We start from the raw sequence: 24132 nt of genomic DNA, 5'->3' as shown, positions 1-24132 counted from the left end.
CCGCCACCGTCTTTATTAAAGCACTGTTTTTTATATTCGCCGAAATTTGGCCCAAGGAGAGTTATTCTTTATTAGCTTAATGTTTTGTTTTCTTCTTAGTTTTAACAAATTCCTGCTGTTTCCCGTCCGGCGATATTCAATTTGAGCTGTTGTCGTCGAATTATAGTCTTTGGGACCCAGGGTGGAGGGGGGATGAGTGGAGGGGGGGGGAGAAATGGGTGGAGGGGGGGGTGGAGAAATGGGTGGAGGGTATGTGCGAGTCATAAGTCTCTCACTGGGATAGAATAACAATAAAACAGTCTAAAATTTTTGAGTTAAAAAATTACGAAATACTAAAATATAAGTTTCTAACAGGGTCATAATTAATTTGGACCAAAGTCCCATTAAAGTTCGAAGAATTTTGCTGAAAAATGGGAAAATAGGCTTTCATAGTGTCGTAAAACGTCAAGGGGGGAAAATTTTGGCTCAGATATACACGTCACCTTGCAATTTGCCATGGGTTTAGAAACATGATGTTGACATAAAAAATTACATCGCAAATTTGTATTAATTTTCAAAATTTTGAAAGATTTTTTAGAACCTTTAAATTTTTCACATAGAAGAAATGTGCTTACTCTTGTGTGCTTAATTGTAGGGGGATAAAAATCAACAAATGAAGGGGGTCATGATTAAGTGCTATTGACCCGATTTTGCTAAAATTCCATAGGAAATGGAAGGTTTTTGACCAATTTTGGCACTTCGTAGCATAAAGGACGATATTTTTGCCAATTTTTCCATTGGGAAAGGATCCCAGTGGGTCTTTGAGAGGGGGTGTATTGTTGTATTCCACAGAGCTATGTTTGGATTATAAAGAGACGGAAATCTTCCAGGTGCATCTTGCTAGCTGGCTGACTGTTTATTATTTCAATTCTTAGTCTGTTAAATATAAAATCTATAAAACACGCAATTAAAAGACAATTCAAGATGGCAGACGCAACTTTATTATCCATGGACAATCCGGTCTTCAAATAATTTGGTTTTTATGCAATGGTTGTCATCTTGAAAATGTTTGTGGTCCAGTTGAGTGTTCCATATAGACGAATCACAAGAAAGGTATATAAGCTTTATTAAGAACAATGAGGCTCAAAATAGTTTGGAGCCTTCGGATGTTCTTTGAGTGGTTTTGAGCCTAAAAGCATTCTAAACATGTTCTTACTTTCACCATTTTGTGACTAATTTTGTCCATTTTGTCCGGCGGAACAACCGTTAAAGTGGGGAAGCTGAAAGGTCAAAAGGAGATAAAATTCGCTAGAAAATTAAGAAAAAAATCTCAATTGCTCAAAAATGGGGAGACTGAAGTCTCACCAGTCTCCCCGCTTCCGACGGGCCTGCTAAGTTTCAAGGTTTGCGACCCGATTAAAATGATACAAAATAATTCTATCTCCCATACCTGAAGTTAACACATGTGACCTTGTTCTCAACCCAAAACCTAATTCTTTTTCATTCACCAGAGTTTTTCCACACCCGAAGATATCAAAATGAACGATCCATCAGGAAAATTGAAAGTTATCAAAAATGATGATGTGGTTGAACGACACAGATCGTAAGTGTACACCACTTTTCATGATATGCACCACTACAATAAGAAAGAGCAACTTTTCTGTCCCTCCCTTCAACGAAATTGTGAAACTTTTTTCTGACCTTGACTGCTCACAGGGAATACCTTTAACGGTGGCAATGGGAAGACACCCCTGTTTAGCGGACCCGCTGGCAATTGACCAATAAAATTTCTATCCCCATTGGGATTTTAATAAGAATTTTTATCCCCGCTGAGGAAAAGAGTTCCACCGAGGCTGCGAGACAGGGGTGTGGGAAGGAATGTTCAGCTAAGGAGGATCCCTGCTTGCTCGTCTAAAAAGAATTTGATCAAATCTTTGTCACCAAATTTTCAAAAAACCTGACTCGACTCTTTCAAAAACTAACGCATTCTTTACCCCTGATTTTTCTTTAATTTCAGAGTTCATTTGAATGACATGGAAAACATCATCCCGTTTGTTTTGGTTGGCTTGTTCTACGTCGCAACAAATCCTGCAGCTTCTACCGCCATCTTGCTTTTCCGTATTTTCACTGGATCCAGAATAGTACATTCTATTGTTTACCTGGGCCAAGTTCCACAACCAGCACGTGCTTTGTCTTTCTTCGTGAGCATGACCGTGAATTGTGTCATGGCCATTTTTACCTTACAAGCATTCCTTTGAAAAAGAATGAAGATAAAGGATCAGCTTTGACCGGAGAAAATACTTTTTGTAGCACGTTATTTTTTATTTGAAAACATAAATGGTTATATGTAACAATTAGGGAATTTTTGTCTTAGTTATTTTTAAATTTGGAGAGTTACCGGGTGTCTCTGAAAAAACTTCCCCCTGTTTGATTCGAAATTGCGAAAAAGTGAAAAAATATATTAGCTTAATTTTTTGGAAATCGTTTAGAGGAGGGCTTAGCTGAAATTTTGGTATATCAAACTTTAAAATTGCTTCATTGGATCAAAAGTTATGACAAAAATAGTAAAAAAATTGTTTTCAAAAAGAGCGCAAAAAGACGAAAAAACAGGGTATCAAATTAGACAAGAAAACACTGTACTTTATTGAGAGTAAAGTTTTACTTTTGAACTTCTGTGCATCTTTTTTTGTTTTATTATTCGTTTTTAATGATTTTTATTGCCAATTTAGAGCTCCTTTTGGATTCATTAATGAGCATGAAGTTTAAACAAGCAACAAACTTTTATTAAAATTTTTCCAAAAGTTTCCAAAGCTTAGCGAGTCTATTTGAGTGCAGAAGAGAAAGTTTGAGTGTCTTTTTTTCTAACAAAAGATTTGATACCCTGTTTTTTCGTCTTTTTGCGCTCTTTTTGAAAAAAGAATTTTTACTCTTTTTGTCATAACTTTTGGTCTAATGAAGCAATTTTAAAGTTTGATATACCAAAATTTAAGTTAAACCCTCCTCTAAACGATTTCGAAAAAATCAAGCTAATATATTTTTTCACTTTTTCGCAATTTTGAATCAAACAGGGGAAAGTTTTTTCAGAGACACCCGGTAGATCTAGAAATTCTTCTATTATTTGCGCACTCAGCACTTTTAAATTGAAAGAAAAATCCTCTACACTTTTATGTGAAGGTTTCTTTGCTAATACTACTGTGGTCCATACACTTTTTTCCATAGTCTGTTCTTATAGAAAAACGTGTATGCACTAAACTGAAGTCCATCTCTCAATAAAGAATTTACCATCAAGTGACTCTGATTTCTATTTACAAGATAAAAGTTTTTGTTTATGTTGAGAATGTAACCTGAGCCAATATAGAGGACATATTCAATGCAAGCAAAACGATAAAATTTTGTAAATTTGAGATTTGTCTGTCTGAAAGAAAGCTTTTGAAGTTGGTGACACGTTTGTTTGAAAGTTTTTTTTCAGGGAAGGATTTTGCTCTCAGGAGTTTGGATGTTTAAGTTTCATTCATTTATTTCCTAGTTTGTGATTTAATATTACAAATTCCAAGTGTACTCAGTGCCTGTAGTGTATACTGGCATTTAGGAGAAATGATTAAAAAATTACAACCATAAAAGTCTTTTTAACCTATTAAAAGTATTATCTCGTGGTTTTAAAGTCTTGGGAACCCAGGGTGGTGGAGGGGGGAGAAATGGGTGTGGAGGGGGGGAGAAATGGGTGGAGGGGGAGGGGCGAAATGGGTGGAAGGTATGTGCGAGTCATGACTCTCTCTCTGAGGTAGAATAACAATGAAACAGTCTAAATATTTTGAGTTTAAAAATTACGAAATACTAAAATATAAGTTTCTAACAGGGTCATAATTAATTTGGACCAAAGTCCCATTAAAGTTCGAAGAATTTTGCTGAAAAATGGGAAAATAGGCTTTCATAGGGTCGTAAAACGTCAAGGGGGGGGGGGAATTTTGGCTCAGATATACACGTCACCTTGCAATTTGCCATGGGTTTTAGAAACATGATGTTGACATAAAAAATTACATCGCAAATTTGTATTAATTTTCAAAATTTTGAAAGATTTTTTAGAACCTTTAAATTTTTCACATAGAAGAAATGTGCTTACTCTTGTGTGCTTAATTGTAGGAGGATAAAAATCAACAAAATGAAGGGGGTCATAATTAAGTGCTATTGACCCGATTTTGCTAAAATTCCCTAGGAAATGGAAGGTTTTTGACCAATTTTGGCACTTCGTAGCATAAAGGTCATTTTAAAATAGGGGGGGGTCATTGAAAAATGATATAGGGGGTGATTTTTTTCCAAAAATTGCAAAATGATCCCCCCCCTATACAATTGAGCACACAAGAGTATGCATATGAGAATTATGAGAATTATGAAATATGGAAGCATAATTCTGGACTTTGGTCTTTAATTATTTAATTGGCTTGCATGTATAATTAGCAAATCTATGTCATCATGAAGTCTTCAATATTTTTTGCTTAGATCGCATTTTTAGATTACACAATGAACAGATCTTGTGCTACTCAGTGCTACTTACAGTATGTTTTGTGAAGGTTAGAATCAATGGGATGTAGTTGAAGGCTAGAGTTTAGATGCTCAACCCGGGGGGGGGCACTGACCTTGACGACAGACGGGGACGTGGCGCTGTACCGTCATTCTTCTAATTTAATCCTCCGGAAAAAATAATTATTTTGAAGGGGTCGTACTAATAATAAGAGGAAATAAAATACCTTGGAAATTGACGTTGATTGTCGTACTAATAATTAGAGTAAAAGAGATATCAAATCGTATTAAATTAGGGGTTGAAAAATTAAAAACACACTTTTTGGTACTTTTTATTTATTTTTTCTTTCTTTTTCAAACTCTTATTTTGACCAACTTTTCTCTTTTCTTCAAAAGTTTCCAGTTCCTTGAGAACTTTCTCTCTCATTTGACTGTAAAGTTTTGCATTGACCGTTTTGAAAATGAAATCAGCTGGTATCTCCATACCTCCTTGTCTTTGAAGTGTCTTTGAAACAAAAAAAATTCGTTTATTTTTACTATTCGTACTATAATTAGAGGAAAATTTGACCTTTATCGTACTAAATTAGAGGAAAATCAGAAATTCGTGATCATGGACTCGTACTAATAATTAGAGTTAGATAAATTATTTCAACACATACGCACAACATATTTTATGATGTACATAAAATGTCGATTTTAACAATTTTTATGTATACCGTAAAGATATTGAACTGCGGTTTTAAGGGTGTACATAAAAACAGCGTTCTTCTCTAAAACTCGCTCTTAGATTTAGCCTGTGGTATTATTACTCTTTTGAGAAGCCTGAGAGAAGCAATCTAGTAGTTCCAGTTCGGTCCGACCAGGGCCGTTCAGCCCTAAAATTCTAGTTGTCATCAACCATCCTGTTGTTTTTTTTTCGCATAAATTCTAAGTCCCGAATAGCCTGGATATTAAATTTACAGACCAGCGAGACCAGAGAAAAGGGGTTGCCCAAAGCGGCACACACAACTTAATATTTTTCATCAAAACGTATCACCTTGCTTTGGGATACTTACAGTAAGATATTCTACCTTAAAGTTTTTTCTTAACCTTTTTAAGGCAATAAATATTTGCTTTCGACTTTTTTCGCATGCAGCACCATGTTGAATTGCTTTGCTTCTTACAAAAGTTTACTTTTTTTAAAATTTAAATTAGGCCTATTTAAATCTCTTTTATCACCATTAGTGGTATAGTGGTTATCATACTTGACTCCGCCCAGGTTCGATACCCACCGTGTTACTACGATTCACTTGGCAAGTGAATGTACCTTCGCCCGGGTCAACCCATGCCATGTGAGGGGAATTGGGTACCATTACTCTGATACAAGAGTATGGGTAGATGTTAAAGGCATCGTGTCGTGCTGTGGCACTCACGAGGTTCGGCCTCGCGTGAGCATTGCTCTCCCAGTGTCGTTCGAGTGTCACGGTATACGTCATGGCTTAGCCAGCTCGCAACTGTAAGGTCGCGATGTCTGTCAGCGCTGTGACTCCTACTCTCTCACGTGGGTAGGACCCATTCCGAATGCTATCGGAGGGCACATCTATCTATCTATCTATCTATTTATCACCATTGAACTTTGGTATGATATTTGCATCCAAAAATATTACATCTAAATAAAAACTATGTTTAAAATAAAATGTTCTCGCTTTTATTAGAAGAAGAAAAAGAAATACATAAATAGCAGCCTCCAATGGTTTACGAAGTTTGGTACAGTATCCAATCGTGTAACGTGGTTACGCTAGACGTGCCCGTGTATCCCAGAGAACACCCTGGAACTGGCTGGTCGAGTCCCCCCTCTGAGAGAGGGGAACACTACGTCATAAAATGATTTGACATTAGAAAGATGTACTACACTTTAATGGCTTCAAAGTCAAAGAACAAATGAAATCTGACGTTTTCATTTTGGATTACGTAATTTTACGCGTTTGAAAACTAGACAATTCCAGGGTAGTTTCTGGCACCCATCAGTAAACGTCGAAAAAACCGATAGTACGCTGGGAACGAGGTTGCCTTACGTCGTGAGTTTATTCTGGTCTGTAAATTTAATATCCATGCTATTCGGGACTTAGAATTTCTGCGGAAAAAAAACATCAGGATGGTTGATGACAACTAGAATTTTCCCAGATTATGCTATGGGTTCTGGTAGCCTGGCTCTGAATGATTGCATAGACCTTTTCGCCTTTGCGTCCGCCATATTGAATTGTATGCAAAAATTATGGTTGCCGAATTGCCGTGGTGAAATTCCCTTAGAAAGTATGCAAAACATATGCAAAAAGAAAGTATTAAATAAAAACTCACATGCATAATTGGCATTATATTAAAGTGTAATCTTGTAGAAGAAAGATTAAATTTGCTTCTCTTCAAAACTAAAAACAATTATATTCACTCATCTCTTAGAACAAGCACTTCAAAAGACCATAACATTAGACAGAATTTAAACTGAAAAATCACCCGCGAAGGTAAAAAACAATCCTTATTCGGCTGACGGCAAATTATTCTCCTGGGAATAGAGCCGCCAAATGATCAAATCAAAACATTGATAAAGTGTGACGTCATAATTACTGCTTTCAGTTTGCGTGTTTTGAAAGTTTGATGTGTGTACTCCGTCTTCGTGGAATTTCTTAATGGCATGAAAACAGAATATGCAATGTCTTTAAGAACAAATTCCTAAAAGGCTTTTGTTGTTCTGCAAATATTTCCTTTTGGATTAAGAAATTCCATCTTTTATTGTTCTAATGATTATAATATTTATTTATAAGATGCTTTGTTGTCTTTTTAATCTTTGTGTAAACTTGCATATGTTTTACATACATTCCAACTAAATCCAACCACGGCATTTTCGTTCCTGTATTTTTGCATACAATTCAATATGGCGGACGCAAAGGCGAAAAGGTCTATTTACAAAGCTAGCTAATGGATTCTCTGTTGTTATACAATATGAACAAATTAATAGGAAACAAACTGGCAACTGGAGAAAAAATGGCTAAAAAGATAACTGAATGTCCTGATTGATGCCCGCCCATGCCATGATGCCTGGCCTGACCTGTTCTGTATTATACTGTAATGCTAGTACACTGTCATATTTTTGACGTTCATTATTGTCATTTATGAAACTTCTTTCATCATAATTGATCATATATAAATGTTTTTTTCAGAAATTTATAGCTAGTTAATTTCTCATGCTCTATAAAGCTCTACACAATAATGAAAAATAAACGTCATCTCATCTGACGAATTTGCCTTTTGTTTTGTGTACACGTGGGGACGGTATAATTTTGTTTGTTGACTTCACAGGGTAGAGAAACACTGACCTGTCCTATGTAAAAATGTACTGTACAAGGTGTTTTATTTTTTGTTTTATAATGAACCATGATATGATTTTACTCTTGGTTTGGATGAACTTTTTACATGTTTGTATATACATATTTTATACCTACTACAACTACTGTGGTCCTGAGAAATTAGCTTGCTTTAAATTTCCTGACCCGTAATAATACCTGAAATTCAGTTGGTGATATTTTCTATTGGTACGGCTGCTAAAGCCATGGTATCAGCCCCCCCCAGAAATCTGAAGGGCACCTAGGCCAGGTTAGTAGAGGGGGGGGCCTTGCAATTCTTTGGGGTTACCTATTCATTAAGGGTACCTAGCTGTCTTGATGGAGGCTCTGGGGACTGGTTATATTTTCCAAATCTAATATTTCAAAATATTTCAAATTATTGAATTTTTTTACCCCAGTTCCTAGTTTCCCATCCAATTTTTCTTTCGTTTCCCATCACGCCATCTTTTGCTATATTTTTCTAATGTGATTGTTTTGATTTACAGCCGCCATCTTTATAGCATAACAACAAAGCTTATTAGCAGGCGTTCATGCGTGAGCATGATTTTAGGGAATGACAAAATAACAAAAAGTGTCAATTCAAAGAAATTATCTGCTGAATAGGGGTACCTAACTCAAAGCAATTTTTCAAGGGAACCTAAATTGCTGGGGGCACCATGCTCAAAGGGGGCACCTGAAAAGTGGGCTGAAACCACGTAAAGCTCCTCTAAAGCTATAAAAAGACACCAATGTTATACCATCTGACGAATTAGCCTTGTGTTGTGTTTTTTGTCGGGACCGTATAAAGGGCACCAGGAACCTGGAAACACCAGTTATAGACCTTTTTTCAAAAAGGACGTCCTGTTGAGTAATTATGTAGTCCAGCCATAAAAACAATGATAGAGCCATGCATAATTACTGTATCATGCATATTGTAATAATTATGCGTAGTTTTATCATTGTTTTTCTGCTGGACTACATAATTATTCAACAGGGTGGCCTCTTTGAAAAAAGGTCTATAGCGGATGTTGTCCGGTGTCAAATGAGGATACTTTTTCCTGCCAGACAACCCCTACACCAGACTTACGACCTTACAGAAGTATGGTGTGTCCGGTGCACATTATTCTTTGAAACGTGTGTGGCCACTATTATTTGTGATTTATTTATTGAACGGTGAACGCTTTTTTGAATCTAGTGTTTGCCTATGAAAAAAAAAACAGATTGAGCAATAAATGGCAGACAAATGCGTCCGGTGTACAAAAGGGTATTTTTTGACACCAGACAAAACACTTGACCTCATGCGTTGCCAGTGTCCTAGGGCACCTAGACCTAGGCCAAGTAATGTGTTGGGGGTTAAAATTTAGCAAATTTATGGGGTTACATGTTCATTGGGGGTACCTAAGTATCTGCTCTGAATTTTTTAGCCCATAGCCATAGGCACGTTTCATGTGATGTCACATGTTTACATCGTGTCGTTACGACCCGCAAAACGGCCCGACTTTCAGAGGCAAAAAGGACAACAACATTAGCTGGAGGCACGCAGTTTATGTTAATTTTCTCAGGGTCTAGAAGGAATTTTGAATAGAAATTTTAGTATGTTATCTAATAACTATATAGGATTCTTATACTAAAATTTCATGAAATTCTGATGAAGAGATTTTGAATGATAAATCAAAACTGCCTTTTTCCAGCGAGCGCTTCGTGTTTTCTGCCTCTGAAAAACCGTAACTATTTTGGCGCATGCGCATACAAACGCGAAAAATCAAAACATTGAAACGGATCTATAGTTTCTGATAGTTTCCCATTTTTGTTTTTCTTTTCCAGTTTTTTTTTCTTCATATGCTTCCATTTTACTAGCATAACAACAAAGCTTTTATCTATCTATATCTATAAATTTAAGTAACATCAGGCCCGAAGTTGCTACATATAAAAATACAATAATAGTCATATAAAAACCTTTATTACATGATTGAACTATAATAGACCTTTTTTCAAAGAGGACGTCCTATTGAATAATTATGTAGTCCAGCCATAAAAACAATGATAGAGCCATGCATGAATACTGTATCATGCATATTGTAATAATTATGCATGGTTTTATCATTGTTTTTCTCCAGGGTGGCCTCTTTGAAAAAAGGTCTATACATTGAACTATATACAAGGCATTCATCATATGCTCTTCTCGCACTGCCTGGCTGGTGAATAGGAACACCTGACCAAGAGCAAATTCTTAAGGGCACCTTCATTTGTTGGGGGCATCTAAAAAGTGGGGTGGGTACCATGATGGGGAGTCCAGGCACAACTTAAAACAATGAAGAATTTTCAAATGAAGCAATTTTGAGCAGAATGGTCAATTGTTGCAATACATTTTCCTGTATTAAGATTTTGCCGGAAAACATGTGTGCTCCACCGTTTTGTGAAAATAAATTGGAGATAAACAAACACATTTTTGGCTGAGGGAAGGTAAAATTTTGATTCCCCCGTTAAAGTATCCTAAATAGTAAAAATACTGAAATTTGCAAAATTTTCATGTGATAAATGTTGACAAAAAGGCCAAAAACATCTCTTCCCTAATACTTTAATGGGATAAAATTTTGCAGATTTCACGGATTTTGGCCCTATCCACAAAATTAAGTCCCTGCAAAAATCCAGAAATGTAAAAAATATCTAAAAAAAGGAAATAGCCTTTAAAAGTTTCTTAAATAGGCCTGTTGGAATTAGGTGACGGAGATAGGATTATCTACGGTATTTATTAAGTCAATAATCTAATTACCTATCTATTGCTTACAGAAAGACCCATTTTTTTTAAAATTCACCTTTTCACTGTATGTCTCTATGAAACTAGAATTGTTTCAGGAAAAAAGCTGATTTTATGCAGATAGTTCTTTCATCAGAACTCAAGGAAAACCTTTTGTGTTCAAAGAGTGTTTATGCTTTTGTGAGTCTATTTTAAGAAAATGAAAGGAAACAATAGTGCACTGTGTATACTCCTTTGCATTAGCAAATGCAATTCTGAAACTCAGAAAGGGAGAAGGTTGTTCTACAATAGGGGGGGCTAACTCCCTTCTGAATTTAGTAATTATAAAGTTTTTAATGTGTTAGGGTGTTTCTGTATCTATTCAAGCGCATTAAATATAAAAGGTGTCCACAAAAGCTAAGGCTACCTACTATGAAATAGGGGGCATAGTTTAGTTTAGGGAGGTGATGGTGATAGGGCTATGCTATCTACAGTACAATTATTGAGAACTTTAGGTCAACAATAGATCCTTTAAAATTTTAAAAGAACTCACAGTTTTGTTAGGGCTAATTTTCATTTTTCTACCCTTAGAATAAAAAGCAAAAGAAAAATGCAAACTACAAAGTTCATGGTGAACTATTGATAAATACAAGCAAAGAAAACGTGGTGTAGTAATATCAAACATCCTCTCCTGGAAGAATCATGTCGTTCTTGTCTCCTCTAAAACAACCAACACTAGAATAATATCGGACTAGTCAATGAATATATTCCAGTTTGGTGTTGAACATATGGTAACATGTCAAAAGAAAACCTTTTTGTTGGATAATAATGGCACAAGCTAAGAAACCCTACTGAAATTGCTAGCTAATTTATTTTTATTATAATGTTTGTAACTGTCTATAAATAAAGTGCACATATTTTACCCATTATATCTTAAAAAATTTCATTTTGAACTTTTTATATAAAATTTAGGGCTTGTGAGATTAGGCATTATTGACCTAATACAAATAATTATACAACTAGAACTAGAACATCTCACTGTGTATTTTACCAAACTTCCAAGGTCTTAAAAATGTATACAATAAAAACAGCCAACCAGGTAAACGAAAACCAAACTATATGAGGAGGCAATTGGAAAAATATGAGATTTCCAGAGGAAAAAATGATTCTTACCCTGGAAAATAAATTGTAGCTCTTATTTGACGATTAGGTGATTTTAAAAAGTATGTTCTGTTTGTTTCACAAACCAACTTTGATTTGGTACCTGACCTGGTACAATCAAGTGTTGAAAAATTGTCTGAATATTCTTTCCAGTCAACTCCTAGCAAAAGTCATAATTCAAAAGAGCTATATTTTGTGCAAATGGTGTCCCCCCTCCCTAAGAAAAGGGGGACAATTTTGTCATTTCAGTGAGTGTTTCTTCACGATCTATAATAAGTACGCAAAATTGATTTATTACAATTTTCTGAGTTTCTTTAGGAAAGTCTCTTCTGCTACATGCTTATCATCTACTGTTTTAAAGCAATAGTGTTATTATTTAAAGTGGTAAAATCTGTGTCTCAGTATGCTTGAATGCATTATATTTTATAAAAAGAAATACGTTAAATATGTCAACGTTAGGATGAATTGATACCATTCTGATGATTTGCTAAAAGTTGACACATCCAGAAAACTAACAAGGATGTATAATACCGGGTGCACCCAAAAAAAAAATACAGGTTTGTCGAGATATTGTGAGCTTCAGGATTTAAATTTTTTTTCATTCTTTTTTTATCGTATAGAGGATGCTTTTAACTTCAATTTTGAACTATCATAAATTAAATTTGAAAAAGTAGTTCGAAAGTTATTTCAAAAAAACTTTGCTCGCTGTTTGATGATTTTTTGAATTTCAACATGGAAAAAAAGTTTTTTTCACAGTCATTCGACAAACATGTATACATACTTTTTTTGGTGCACCCGGTAGATCTCTGGATAAACAACTTGCTGAGTTTTCATTGATTTCTGATGTTCTAACTATGTCCGCAGAAAGCAATAATATGGCTTTTCTTCGAGCCTTTGCGGACATGGCTGGAACATCACTTGTTTTCCGAAACAAAAACAATGCGTTACATTCCACCGTTTTATAAGATGTTTATTCAGAGTTCTATTACACAGCACTGATGCTAGTATAGATTTGGAAAGAAATGGACAATAAAGGGATGTGAAAACTAGTCAGCATACTGTTTAAATCAAAAAGCATTAAAAGTGAAGTAAAGAATAAATCTAACTTTCTGGCGTCTGATACTTTGTCGTGTTAGCACATCTTGAAAGGTAAGAAAACAACTGTTCGCATTCTTCCCCGGTTGATTTTCCAGTCCCTTGTATCCACTCACCGTCCCAATTGACCTGGGAAAAACAATGTTAAATATTACATAATAGCAAATTTATATTTATATTCCAAGAAGCTAGTTATTTGAGTCTGTCTCGGGTTGTAGCTGATAAGCAAAGAAGGCACGAAACTCCTATATTCACTATTTCTTTCAACAATCATATGATCAAAAAGTAAGTACCTGGCAATTAAGATTGTGGCCTTTAGCGTGCATTACACTGAGAGCACCTTTTATTTTTGATGGCAGGTCCGAGTCAACTTTGCAAAGGTACGTCCAAAGTTTGCACATAACATCCGCGAACATATATTCAACATTGTTTGGTAGTATGAACGTTGTTAATAGATAAGCTGGATAAGCATATATTTCCCCCCGTTTCATGTTGACTGATTTAAGTCCGTATTGGTGGCGGCAACTGGCAACATAAAGACCAGTGTAGTCAACTGATTTCTTTTTTCTCTCGATATTTCTAGCAGCCGACCATTCTCCTCCACAAGTTGTATCTGTAAAGGACTGAAATGAATTTGCAAAATAGAGTAAAAGATGTTGTTATAAAGATTTTCCGAAAACTTTCACTCTTAAATTTCGGACTAAAAACAGAGCCAGTGTATTTTAGGTCTGCTGTGTTGGAAATGTTTAAGCTAATCAAAATGGTTTATTTTGTACATCCGGCATACAAGTAACGTAAATAACATATTGGCCAATTTACAGGAGAAAGTAAATTCAAAAAAACGGGTATGACAAGTTCAAATTGTGTGTAAGTCAGAATCTTGGTGACCTATAAAACCTCTAGACTTAACAGTTTTGTAGAGGTTGCAACAAAAAATAGGTGATGAGCTATTAAATCATGAATTTCAAAGTTCAAAACGAAAGCCTTAATGTTTTGATTTGAAACATTGAATTAGAACATTTAATTACCTTCAAAGCTTTGCCTTTTGTAAGTTGAAGTGATGATATAAAGTTGTCAACTTTCTTATCTTCAGCGATGAATGATTCCTCATAATAAGATTCTCGACGTCGACTGAAATTATATTACTTATTGTTATATAGATAAATTACCGATAAAGTAAAACAAATAAAGTAGACCAAAAACATAGAATCCCCAATCCAATCAAAAATCCAAATCATATTGTTTCTACTTTATTATCATGAAAGATTCCATTATCATTATCATAATCATCATCCTAAATAATCAATTCATAAAATTAGTAATATCAAAATGCTAAAGTCTAGAATAGATTAGACCTACCTTCCTGAATTTTTGTACCGGTAAAGTTTACAATTACCATCGACATGACAAGCGTGTTGTTTGATAGAACAGCAAGGGCATTTCATCCAGTCCATTCCCTGACTCATTTCCAATTCATATTTTGCAAAGTTCCATTGTTTAAATGCCTGAGAAAAGGATGAATGCACTATTCTTCCTTGCTACAGATGATAGAAGAAATAAAAAGGTTTGAAATAATAGTAACCATGTAAAATTTGCACAGATCACTATATAAACGAGAAAATCAAATTATATTTTGTTAAAAAAACAATCCTCCATTGTTAGAACTTAGTTTTAATTTTTGGAATTAATTTTAAATTGAAATTTCTTTCATTGTCGATTTCAAAGCAAAAAAAAATTCCTTTTGATTGTACAATTAGCAATATAACAGAAGTTCCCTAGTACTACTCTACACGAAAGTGATGTTTAACATATTTACCCTTCCAAAATGTAATGTCAAATCATTCAATGATTCCAAAAAGGATGTAGATGAAGAGCCTGGCATATGCTTTCTAAAATGGTCCCATGTTAAAAATACACCTTCGCTTATCAAGCATCCAAAGTTGTTTGGGGACGATGGCCAGAATCCAGATATTAAGATATTCTTGAGACTGAAAGGGTCGACAATTTGGTTACAATGGCAGCATTGAAGAACGAATGGAACCAAGTCAAATTTACCTACAAAATTGGACGGCGAGAAAGATCATCAGTCCATTGTTTAGTCTGGTTTAGTACTTCATGAGGAATTATCAAAATAGCTTTTAATCAGCTGAAGCATAATACCTGTCATTGTTATAACCACAACATTTCCTTGTTTGACAATTTCTTCAAAATTATTAGACCCACATATGCACACAGCATGTCTCAATGGAACTAGTCGATCTAGAAGAATTTAATAAAATCAAGAATAAACTTACATTTATTACATATAATTTTCTTTGTTCAACTTCATGTTTTAAATTATTACAATTTGGACAAATTCAAGTGGCCATAATCATTTGAATATGCAAGGTTATATTATATTACTCACCAACAGTATAGATTTCTAGGTTATCATTTAAGGCCTGCATTGGTGTCAAAGCTTGAGTTTTGTCGTTTACAAATGAAAAGCGGTTGTGAAGTGGGTTTTTATTGTGAATATCTCGATCACAAATTTCACATAAGTGAATACGACACTCGTGACAATCCACAGCAGCTGTTTTAGATAAACACAAAGCACATTTCTCTTTTGATAAAAACGCTGATTTCAATCTTAATGAGCTGAAAATGTTTTCTTTTTCCTCTGACCATGCTTTTTCGATTCTTTCCATTCGTTCTTTCCAGGACCTTTTCTTTTTTTTGGCTGATTCTTCAGGCAGATCTTCAAATTGGTAATCAAATTAAAAACTACGAAAGAATTAAACAATAAACACTAAATCATAATAACCTGAATTTTCCATTCAAAGAATTTGATACAATGTGTCCTAGAAAAAGGGATAAAGAGGGTCAGTTGTATTTTTGTTATTATATAATTAATCATCATTAAAATATAACACTTGTATTATACAACAAATTTCCTGAGTTTTTTTTTTTACTATATATATTTGTCCACAGCATTGTGTTTTCTAAAAACAACTACAATGCAGATAGAAAGATTTTGAATTAATTATGATTTTTGCATGAAAATTACAATATGAAGAAAGAAAAAAAATAGGCTTAAGTCTGAAGTCTCTAAAAAGAAAGATATCAAAGACTGAAGTTGAGGAAATATTCAAAAATCATGAAAATGGCTTTAATAGTAAAAATTCATGATCCTTTTTAATATTTCTTTTATCCTATCAAAAAAAATCGCAAGTAAACAACATGTTTTCAATTTCAGTATTTTAGAGAAGTGCTGATGGTTGAAGTGTTTGTCACATTATTATTCAACATGTCTACAAAGGTATAAAAGGGTATAAAAGAGACTTTATAATACAAAACTTTACTTCTTACCTTCCTTTTACCCCAAAAATCCTATAAAATATCACCCCCAAAAGCAAGGAATGCTCCCAAATTACCTCGCTGATGGCTATATTTGATTAATTTGACAGAATTTTTAATTTAGCTCATGTACTTGATTGGCTCGTTCAATATTTAATTAATTTTGCTCAAGTTTGACTGGCAAGTTTTGGTGCAAAAAGATATCTTTTTTCGTGCACTGGAGGCACAGGAATGTTCTGGTATCTATTTCAGTATTTCCTGTGCTGGATTTCCGTGAAAACAGCGCTTGCTGTGCTAATAGCACTATGTATCACTACCGATTGAAAACCTTGCAAAGGAAACTCCTGGTAGGGTCGAATGTAAACTGAATCAATCAAACATTAATCAAACACAATTGAATTTTACCTGGAATTTCAGATTCGATTGATATTGGATTGAGTTTATCAAATTTCCTAGGCGTTGTCCAGGGTTGTTATAAGAAGGCAGTATCAAATTCGAGAAACATGCAAAACCATACTGCAAAGATTTTTTGAAGACAGTTTACACCCTCAACAACCTAACCTATCAAACCCCACGCAAACAAAAATATCACCCCTGGAAGACCCCAAGCTGAATTATTTGCCCCTGAAACGTCTCCCGACGGTTAAAGTTTGTATCTTTATAGTATTCTTTCAAAAAATACAAACCAATTAATTGTACCACTCTTGTACTTGGCCCTGTAAGAAAAAGTGTGACGGACAGGACAAGGTACAAATTTGGTGCAATTCACCCGGGACGTTCACCTGGAAACCCCTGATGCCCTGGATACCATTGTGGTTGCCCCTGGTTGCCCCCTGATGATAGCCTAAAATCCCCCTGATGATAGCCTAAAATCCCCTTGAAACATGAACCAACCTATAGCGACCCTTGGATTGCCCCAGAAATATCCGGGGATTCTGAATACCCATGGTTGGTGTGCATTCTCAAGCCCTAAATGTATACTCCAGAACAATATACAAAGTATTTGGTGTATATACCAAGGCCACAAATTCCAGACTGGCCTTGTTTTAGGAAGAGAGTTAAGCTTTTCCCCTCAAATGAACCTTTGTGTTTCGAAAAACAGCAAGCTACCAGCAAGAAAGCTACAAGAGAGAGCCTGAATCTTCAGTCGGTCAGTGATTAGACTGGTGGTAGGAATAAGAAGCGACAAAAAAGATATGTATAAAATTAATCTGACATTGTCATTAACATTAGGAACTGTAAATTCTAGTGGAGAAATGGCACGACCCCTGGAATGAATCCCCGGAAATTTCTGAGGTGATCTGAGGGTGACAAATTTAACCTATATATATATTGTAATTACGTAAACCCCAAAAACCCTGAAAATATCCTCAATTGAACCGAATCGACGATCGAACCAGTCCAACCAAATCGAACGCAATCGACCGATTGAAATTTGATTGTCGAACGCAATCGAATCTCAATCGAATGTTACCGCAATTTTCAGATTCGATTGATATTCGATTGCGTTCGATTGATATTCAATTGCTTTCGATTGCGTTCGATCGTCGATTCATTGATTCCCGGATTGTTCATCGCATAATTTCTACGAGAAATCGAAAGTAATTTCATTCGTGTGATATTTGAGAGCTTGGATGTTGGGAAGCTGCAAGAATAAAGCCAGACGATCTCAATCGAACGGAATCGACGATCAAACCAGTCGAACAACAATCAAACCAATCGAATATTACCCAGAATTTTGACGTTCGATTGAGATTTGATTGAGATTCAATTGCTTTGACAATCGAATTTCAATCGGTCGATTGCGTTCAATTTGGTTCGACTGGTTCGATCGTCGATTCCGTTCGATCGAGATTGTCTGGAAATATCACCTATGGAAGCCCAGCAATACCTCCGATTCCCCCTGGAACGTCTTCTGGAAAACCTCAGATACACCCGGTTGCTCCCCTGATAACCCCAGCAGCGACCCTCCTGGACAACCCCCGGAATCCCCCTGGCCCTGGGCCTGGAATGATCTAACCTTTTTAAGTGACCCCCAACGGATTGTCCAGGGTCGTCAAATAGAATGGGAAAGCACAACCTCCGGCCCGCATCCTCCAGAAATTTCCAGAAAATATTACTCCTGGAATTCCTACGAATGCAAACAACGATCGATCCACCAACATTCCTCTAATAGACCTTTTTTCAAAGAGGCCGTCCTGTTGAATAATTATGTACTCCAGCCATAAAAACAATGATAGAGCCATGCATAATTACTGTATCATGCATATTGTAATAATTATGCATGGTTTTATCATTGTTTTTTTGCTGGACTACATAACCAGACAATCTCAATCGAACGGAATCGACGATCGAACCAGTCGAACCAAATCGAACGCAATCGACCGATTGAAATTCGATTGTCGAACGCAATCGAATCTCAATCGAATATTACCGCAATTTTCAGATTTGATTGATATTCGATTGCGTTCGATTGATGTTCGATTGCGTTCGATTGCGTTCGATCGTCGATTCATTGACCCCCTGATTGTTCATCGCATAATTTCTACGGGAAATCGAAAGTAATTTCATTCAGCTTGTGATGTTTGAGAGCTTGGATGTTGGAAAGCTGCAAGAATAAAGCCAGACGATCTCAATCGAACGGAATCGACGAACAAACCAGTCGAACCAGTCGAATATTACCCAGAATTTTGACGTTCGATTGAGATTCGATTGCGTTCGACAATCGAATTTCAATCGGTCGTTTGCGTTCGATTTGGTTCGACTGGTTCGATCGTCGATTCCGTTCGATTGAGATCGTCTGGACATAATTATTCAACAGGGTGGCCTGCCTCTTTGTGAAAAAAGGTCTATTATAATGACCTGGTGCACCAGCCCAGCAGAATCCCTCCAGAATGTGATCTAACCCATGCAGACACACAAATCAGTCCAGATATTTCAGGGATGTCCATGGTTGGAGGGTGCAGTCCCAGGTTGTGAGAGGAGGAGGAGAAGGAGGAGGGAGCTGCATCCCATCAATCATAATAATAGCATTAATTTGATAATTTATACTTACCAATTGTTTTAGATAATATGATCCAACAAACATCAACAAATGCAACTTTGAATGAAAAAACTTGCTTCAGCAAATGGTAACCACACAAACTTTTTAACAGACTGCCAGATAGCCAGATTTGATTGCTAATTGATCTTTTTTTTTTGTTTGCCCAGTGCCAGTGCCAGCCAGCCAGCTATCCGAAATTTGTGGCTTCCCGCTTGTGCCTCGATTATAAAAAGGTTGCCTCGCTTATTCAGCTCTCTTAAATTAGCAGTAAAGGACTTTTTTATGTACACACTAAAACCGTCTGCAACCAATTTTTAGCGTAAGCATAAAAATAAGCGTTCTTCCACTTTTTATTGTTAACCTAAAAATCACGGGTGATTATGACCTGTTTTGAGGGAAGAAGCTTCTAGTCGTTGAAATTCAGAAATAACACACAACCTCACTCCTTAGATTCTTTTTATTTGGAGTTTAAATTTTTTGTATATGGGTCTGTTTTCAACGACTAGTTTACTAGTCTAAATAGTCCATTGAAATCGGAAACTATATAACAGAATACTCTTCGATACTTAATTCTAGGGGAGGTAATTTTCTATTTTTGATGGGATAGAAATTTCCAAGTTCTGACTTTTTTAGAAACGAGACGGTTTTAAAACGTCGGGAAAACGTCTTTAGTGTGAAAGCAACACAAGCAAGCTACACGCTTTTTTTATAAGAATATACTTTATAAGAATGTTCATGATGAAAATTTCCAAACATTTAAGAATATGCTAAGAATAGCACCATCATGGAAGTAGGCAACAAAACCTAAGAATGCCATCTACAGAGCAAATTTAACTGTAAATTGCCAGTTTTTCTCCAGTAAGGCTCTAAACTTTCACAAAAATGCCATTTTTTGCTTCAGGTTTGTATTTCTGTTAAATTTTGGTGAAATTCGACCCTACCCTAAGAAAATATCCTAAGAAAAACACCATTCTTATAAAAAAAGCGTATACTCCTACTATTACTCTAGAAAATGAGTTGTTTGACCCTCCTATATGCTTAATAGTATGGGGTCTATTTGATTGGGGAAATAGACCCCACACTATTAAGCATATAAGAGAATTTTATGTCAGTTAGGTGTTTTTATGTTTAATCGTACACTTTTTTTATGAGAATACCGAAAATTTTTGTACCCCACCTTCGGATGTTCATAACTTGATTTTCAAGACTATAAATGTTCTTTCTTTCACCATTTTTAGAGTATTTTTGTGCAATTTTTTACGAAATTGAATGTTTTAGGCTCCATAAGACCATAAAGCCTTAAAATGTTCGTAACTTTATTCACGTTCTTAAACAGTTTGTTCTTAGAAAAAACCGTGTACCATTCTGAATGTAAATGCATACATAGGTACACAACAGGAGTTTCCAAGGGATGCTTAAATTGTGAATTGTGAATTTATTTCTATTTTGTCACCTGTAGAAACCAAATGTCCTTAGATAGATTCAATTTTTTTCCTTTTCACATTTCATATTATAAAAATCTTTAATTAATCATGAATTTAAAAATATATTCAAAAATCTCATCATCTTCCTTTCGTTTGTTTTGACATATACTGTATTTTCTTTGAGAGTCAAGATTTTTGTTTCATATTTGTCTTCGAGTAACACTGGGCAAAATAAGAGATTTCCAAAGTAACGAAAATATAATGTTTCATGATATTTCATTCCTAATCTGAAATTCATTGAATTTTCCAAAACTTGGAAATATTTTGAAAATATTATGTTTCAATCCTGGATGGAAATATCATGAAATATGATATTTCACAAAATTTGAAAATATAGAAAAGTCAAATTTTTATATTTACAAATGTATATGGAAAGATATTTCCAGGATTGTAAATCTCTTATTTCACCCAGTGTAAAAGAAATTATTTTGGTAGATGATTTAAATTTGACACATGTTGAGGCTTACGGTAATCTCACAGTGCGTAAAGAATAGAAAAACTTACAATCTCGCGGTCAAAATATATTGAGAATTTTGGTTAATTCCTCGTTTTTAGCAATTTAAAGTTCGGGCGAGAAAGTTGCTTTTGGGCTATTTGTTAAATTTAATCGAATATTTCTATTCGGGAGGGATTTATAGACTTCCAGGCTATATATTCTGAGTCCTATTGGACCATTTTTGAATTTTTGGATCCTCAGAACCTAAGTTTAATGTTAAAAATTCAACCTAATTTAGAGCGCTTCCAAATCGTCTTTGGCTTTAAGATTTCGTGCGGGAATTTCCTTTTTTTCTCAAATATTATGCCCTTCTTTGGAGAATTACTCTTGTCTCCCGAATAGACGTAGACTATATAGACGTCCCCCCGCTAATTGTTAAGAGAAAAAAAATCCACCCCCCCGCTCTTATTAAGACCCCCCTGCTAATTAAATTCGAATAATTCAATATTTTATCACAGTGTAGCTTGTAAAAATTTTCCTTTTTGGTAGTATTGGTTCTTATTTTATGTGTTCATTTGCTAAAATCTTTTTTTGTTGTTGAAATTGATATCAGTTTAAATAAATTCTGTCTTCAAATTACCTCCCCCTCTTATTCCATCCCGCCCCCGCTTATTAGAATTCAGAAAATTTTCCTACCCCCTGTTTATTCGGACCCCCCGTCTATTCGGGAGACAAGAGTACATGGGGAATAAGTTGGGGGGGTTATGAGGCTTGAGTGTGACTTTGAAATTTGGCTGAATTTTTAAGGCGTTTTCACTTGATGACGTCATCAAAACAGGAAAAAGGCGAAATCTTGAGATTGGAAAGGAGTTAGGAAATGGTTGACCCCTCATTGGATCGGAAATTCTATGGGGAATACGATGGGAGGGGTAACGGTGGGTATATAGAAACTTTAATCAGTTATAAGTGATAATATTTCGTTCTTTGGGCTTAGAATTCAAGCTTATTACCCTCCCCCACCATTCAAAGGGCTTTCGATGTGTTCAACAACACTCTACTCGGTGAGTGCGACGCCGGGTGAGGGCGTTTATGAAAAATTTGTGTAATGCAAGATGGTAGCTGAGCTGTTATTCTCAAATTTTGCCAGGGGGTTGATTCCAGTATGAAAGAGGGATTTCGTAAAATCTTATTGTCTTTCGAAAAAGTAGTTGATGATAACGTCGTGGTTTTAATTTTGTGTTTAAAATTTCATTTTCATCTATGATTGAGCGCGAAAATTAGCACTACCTTCCGATAAAACCCCCGTCCAAAAAAGGATTTGACATTCGAATCAAAGAAGCCCCTACAGTGACTTTTAACGAAAATAATTCTGACATCAATTATTCAAAAATCATGTGACGTAAATTTTCGAATTTTAGAAGGCGTAGCACTTTCTATAAAAAAACTTAATAAAATTTGTTTTTTTAGATAGTCAATGCACAGGTAAAAAACGGAGGTCTTCCGCGCGAGAAGTGGATATAAAATGCTGTCCCGTAAGCTTAGATATGTCCATGATTGTTTTGAAATCAAAGTATTTATTATTCGGTCTTTTAAAGCGTGTCATTTCCCCCTTAAATTCGTAAATACAGCATTATTTTCTTTTCCATTCTTATGCACTGATGATACATTTGACCCTCTCAATTTGATGTTTTACTGCTTAATAAGTTCCCGTTTTCGATTAAATTGAAATCGCCTTCAAACTTCCGGAAGAAACTCTCATAATTGATAGTTTACTGTTTACTAAGCTAATTTTATGGTGAAGATTTCACGTCATATTCTCACAGTCAATTTGAAGCATAAAAAGGTATTTACGAGAAATCTTCCGACTACTCGATACACTCCCGTGGTTGATGGCGATGAACACTAATTCGAATTCCCCTTTTAGAATTAAAGTTAGAGAGCATCAGCAATACCATCTTTATCATCCTAAGGGCTTTTGATGCGCAAGCTAAACCGGCGTTTGCGACGACGGGAACCGTCTAGTTCTCTCTTATTCGATTTTAACGGAACAGAAAAAACTTCTTCGAATTAGAGAAACATTTGAATTAAAGCAAGGATTAAAGACATTTTTTTTGCCACCGCAGGAAGCCTAAAGCTTCCGAGGATGGCATTCATAGCTTCACACATAAGGAAGTTGGGCAAACATCTCATAATTTTGCGCGCGTTTTTCAGTATTTTAGTTCCGGTTAAATGGTGTACCGGTAACATTCTTAGCTTGACTGTATTTCTATTGTTTTATCATCATTAAAAACACTTTTCCGGATATGTTTTGATCTGATTACCCATTTTCAAAGAAGCTCTATATGTCTTTTTTTATTACCTCAGGGAGTCGAATTAAGGGAAATTCCTTTTTTGTTGGGAAATTCCCTATTTAAACCACAAGTAGTTATTAACCGCTCTGAGCAACGCAAATTAGAAATTTTTATCTCTTAGTACAGTAGCGTTTAGTATGATATAAATAAACCATTATATACCATTATTATGGTAATAAAAGAGATGACAAAAAAAAACATATAAATAACTTTATCTTATCTCTATAAGAAGATATCTATGAGATATAGACAATAATTGCTAATATTTTACATTTTAATTTGCATATTTTACTTGAGATCACTTCGTCTGTTACTTCAAGATTTTTGATGTCGGAATGAATCTTTTCGGACTTTCTTTTGTTTTATGGTTTTTAAAATTATCGGCTGGTTATGGATTGCTAATATTTGTAGACTAAATTTTGCTTCAGATGAGATGCCATTCTAACAGAAGTAACGGCTATCAGTAACATTTCTTTCCAAATTCAACAATTTATTTGATCGTTCTTCTGCGGTGGCACTTTAATGAAAATTATGGCTAGTATATTATAGAACTGAGGGAGCCGATGTTTTAGTTCGAATTAAAAAGGTTCGAATTATATAATCGACTGTGATTTACATTGAAAAAAATAATACAAT

At 35.2% G+C, this 24132-nt stretch overlaps 1 protein-coding gene and 1 long non-coding RNA gene across 2 annotated transcripts; both read right to left on the bottom strand.

Moving 5' to 3' along the window:
- Positions 1–11968: 11968 nt before the first annotated feature.
- On the bottom strand, positions 11969–14790 carry LOC136820150 (uncharacterized). The gene is made up of 6 exons (XM_067076389.1): positions 14663–14790; positions 14206–14384; positions 13875–13977; positions 13140–13469; positions 12858–12975; positions 11969–12018 (listed from the first exon to the last, which is right to left on the bottom strand). The coding sequence occupies exons 1-6, from the start codon at positions 14726–14728 to the stop codon at positions 11969–11971; spliced, it is 846 nt and encodes a 281-aa protein (XP_066932490.1). The 5' UTR covers positions 14729–14790.
- Positions 14791–14809: 19 nt separating this feature from the next.
- On the bottom strand, positions 14810–15552 carry LOC136820161 (uncharacterized). Its single transcript, XR_010848535.1, has 3 exons — positions 15254–15552; positions 15007–15105; positions 14810–14901 (listed from the first exon to the last, which is right to left on the bottom strand). It is a non-coding gene; the product is annotated as an uncharacterized lncRNA (long non-coding RNA).
- Positions 15553–24132: the final 8580 nt, after the last annotated feature.

This window comes from Clytia hemisphaerica, unplaced genomic scaffold (genome assembly GCF_902728285.1).
Source record: "Clytia hemisphaerica strain Z4C2 unplaced genomic scaffold, Clytia hemisphaerica genome assembly, whole genome shotgun sequence".
Classification (NCBI taxonomy): domain Eukaryota; kingdom Metazoa; phylum Cnidaria; class Hydrozoa; order Leptothecata; family Clytiidae; genus Clytia; species Clytia hemisphaerica.
This window is presented reverse-complemented; position numbering and strand designations above follow the sequence as displayed.

Excerpts from the sequence above, each read along its gene's own strand:
- LOC136820150 (XM_067076389.1), bottom strand. The coding sequence starts at position 14,728 with ATGCCAGGCTCTTCATCTACATCCTTTTTGGAATCATTGAATGATTTG. Across the intron at positions 14,385-14,662 it reads TGACATTACATTTTGGAAGG|CAAGGAAGAATAGTGCATTC; the intron begins GTAAATATGTTA and ends TATCATCTGTAG. Across the intron at positions 12,019-12,857 it reads AAAGTATCAGACGCCAGAAA|ATCGTGAAGAAACACTCACT; the intron begins GTTAGATTTATT and ends TACTTATTATAG.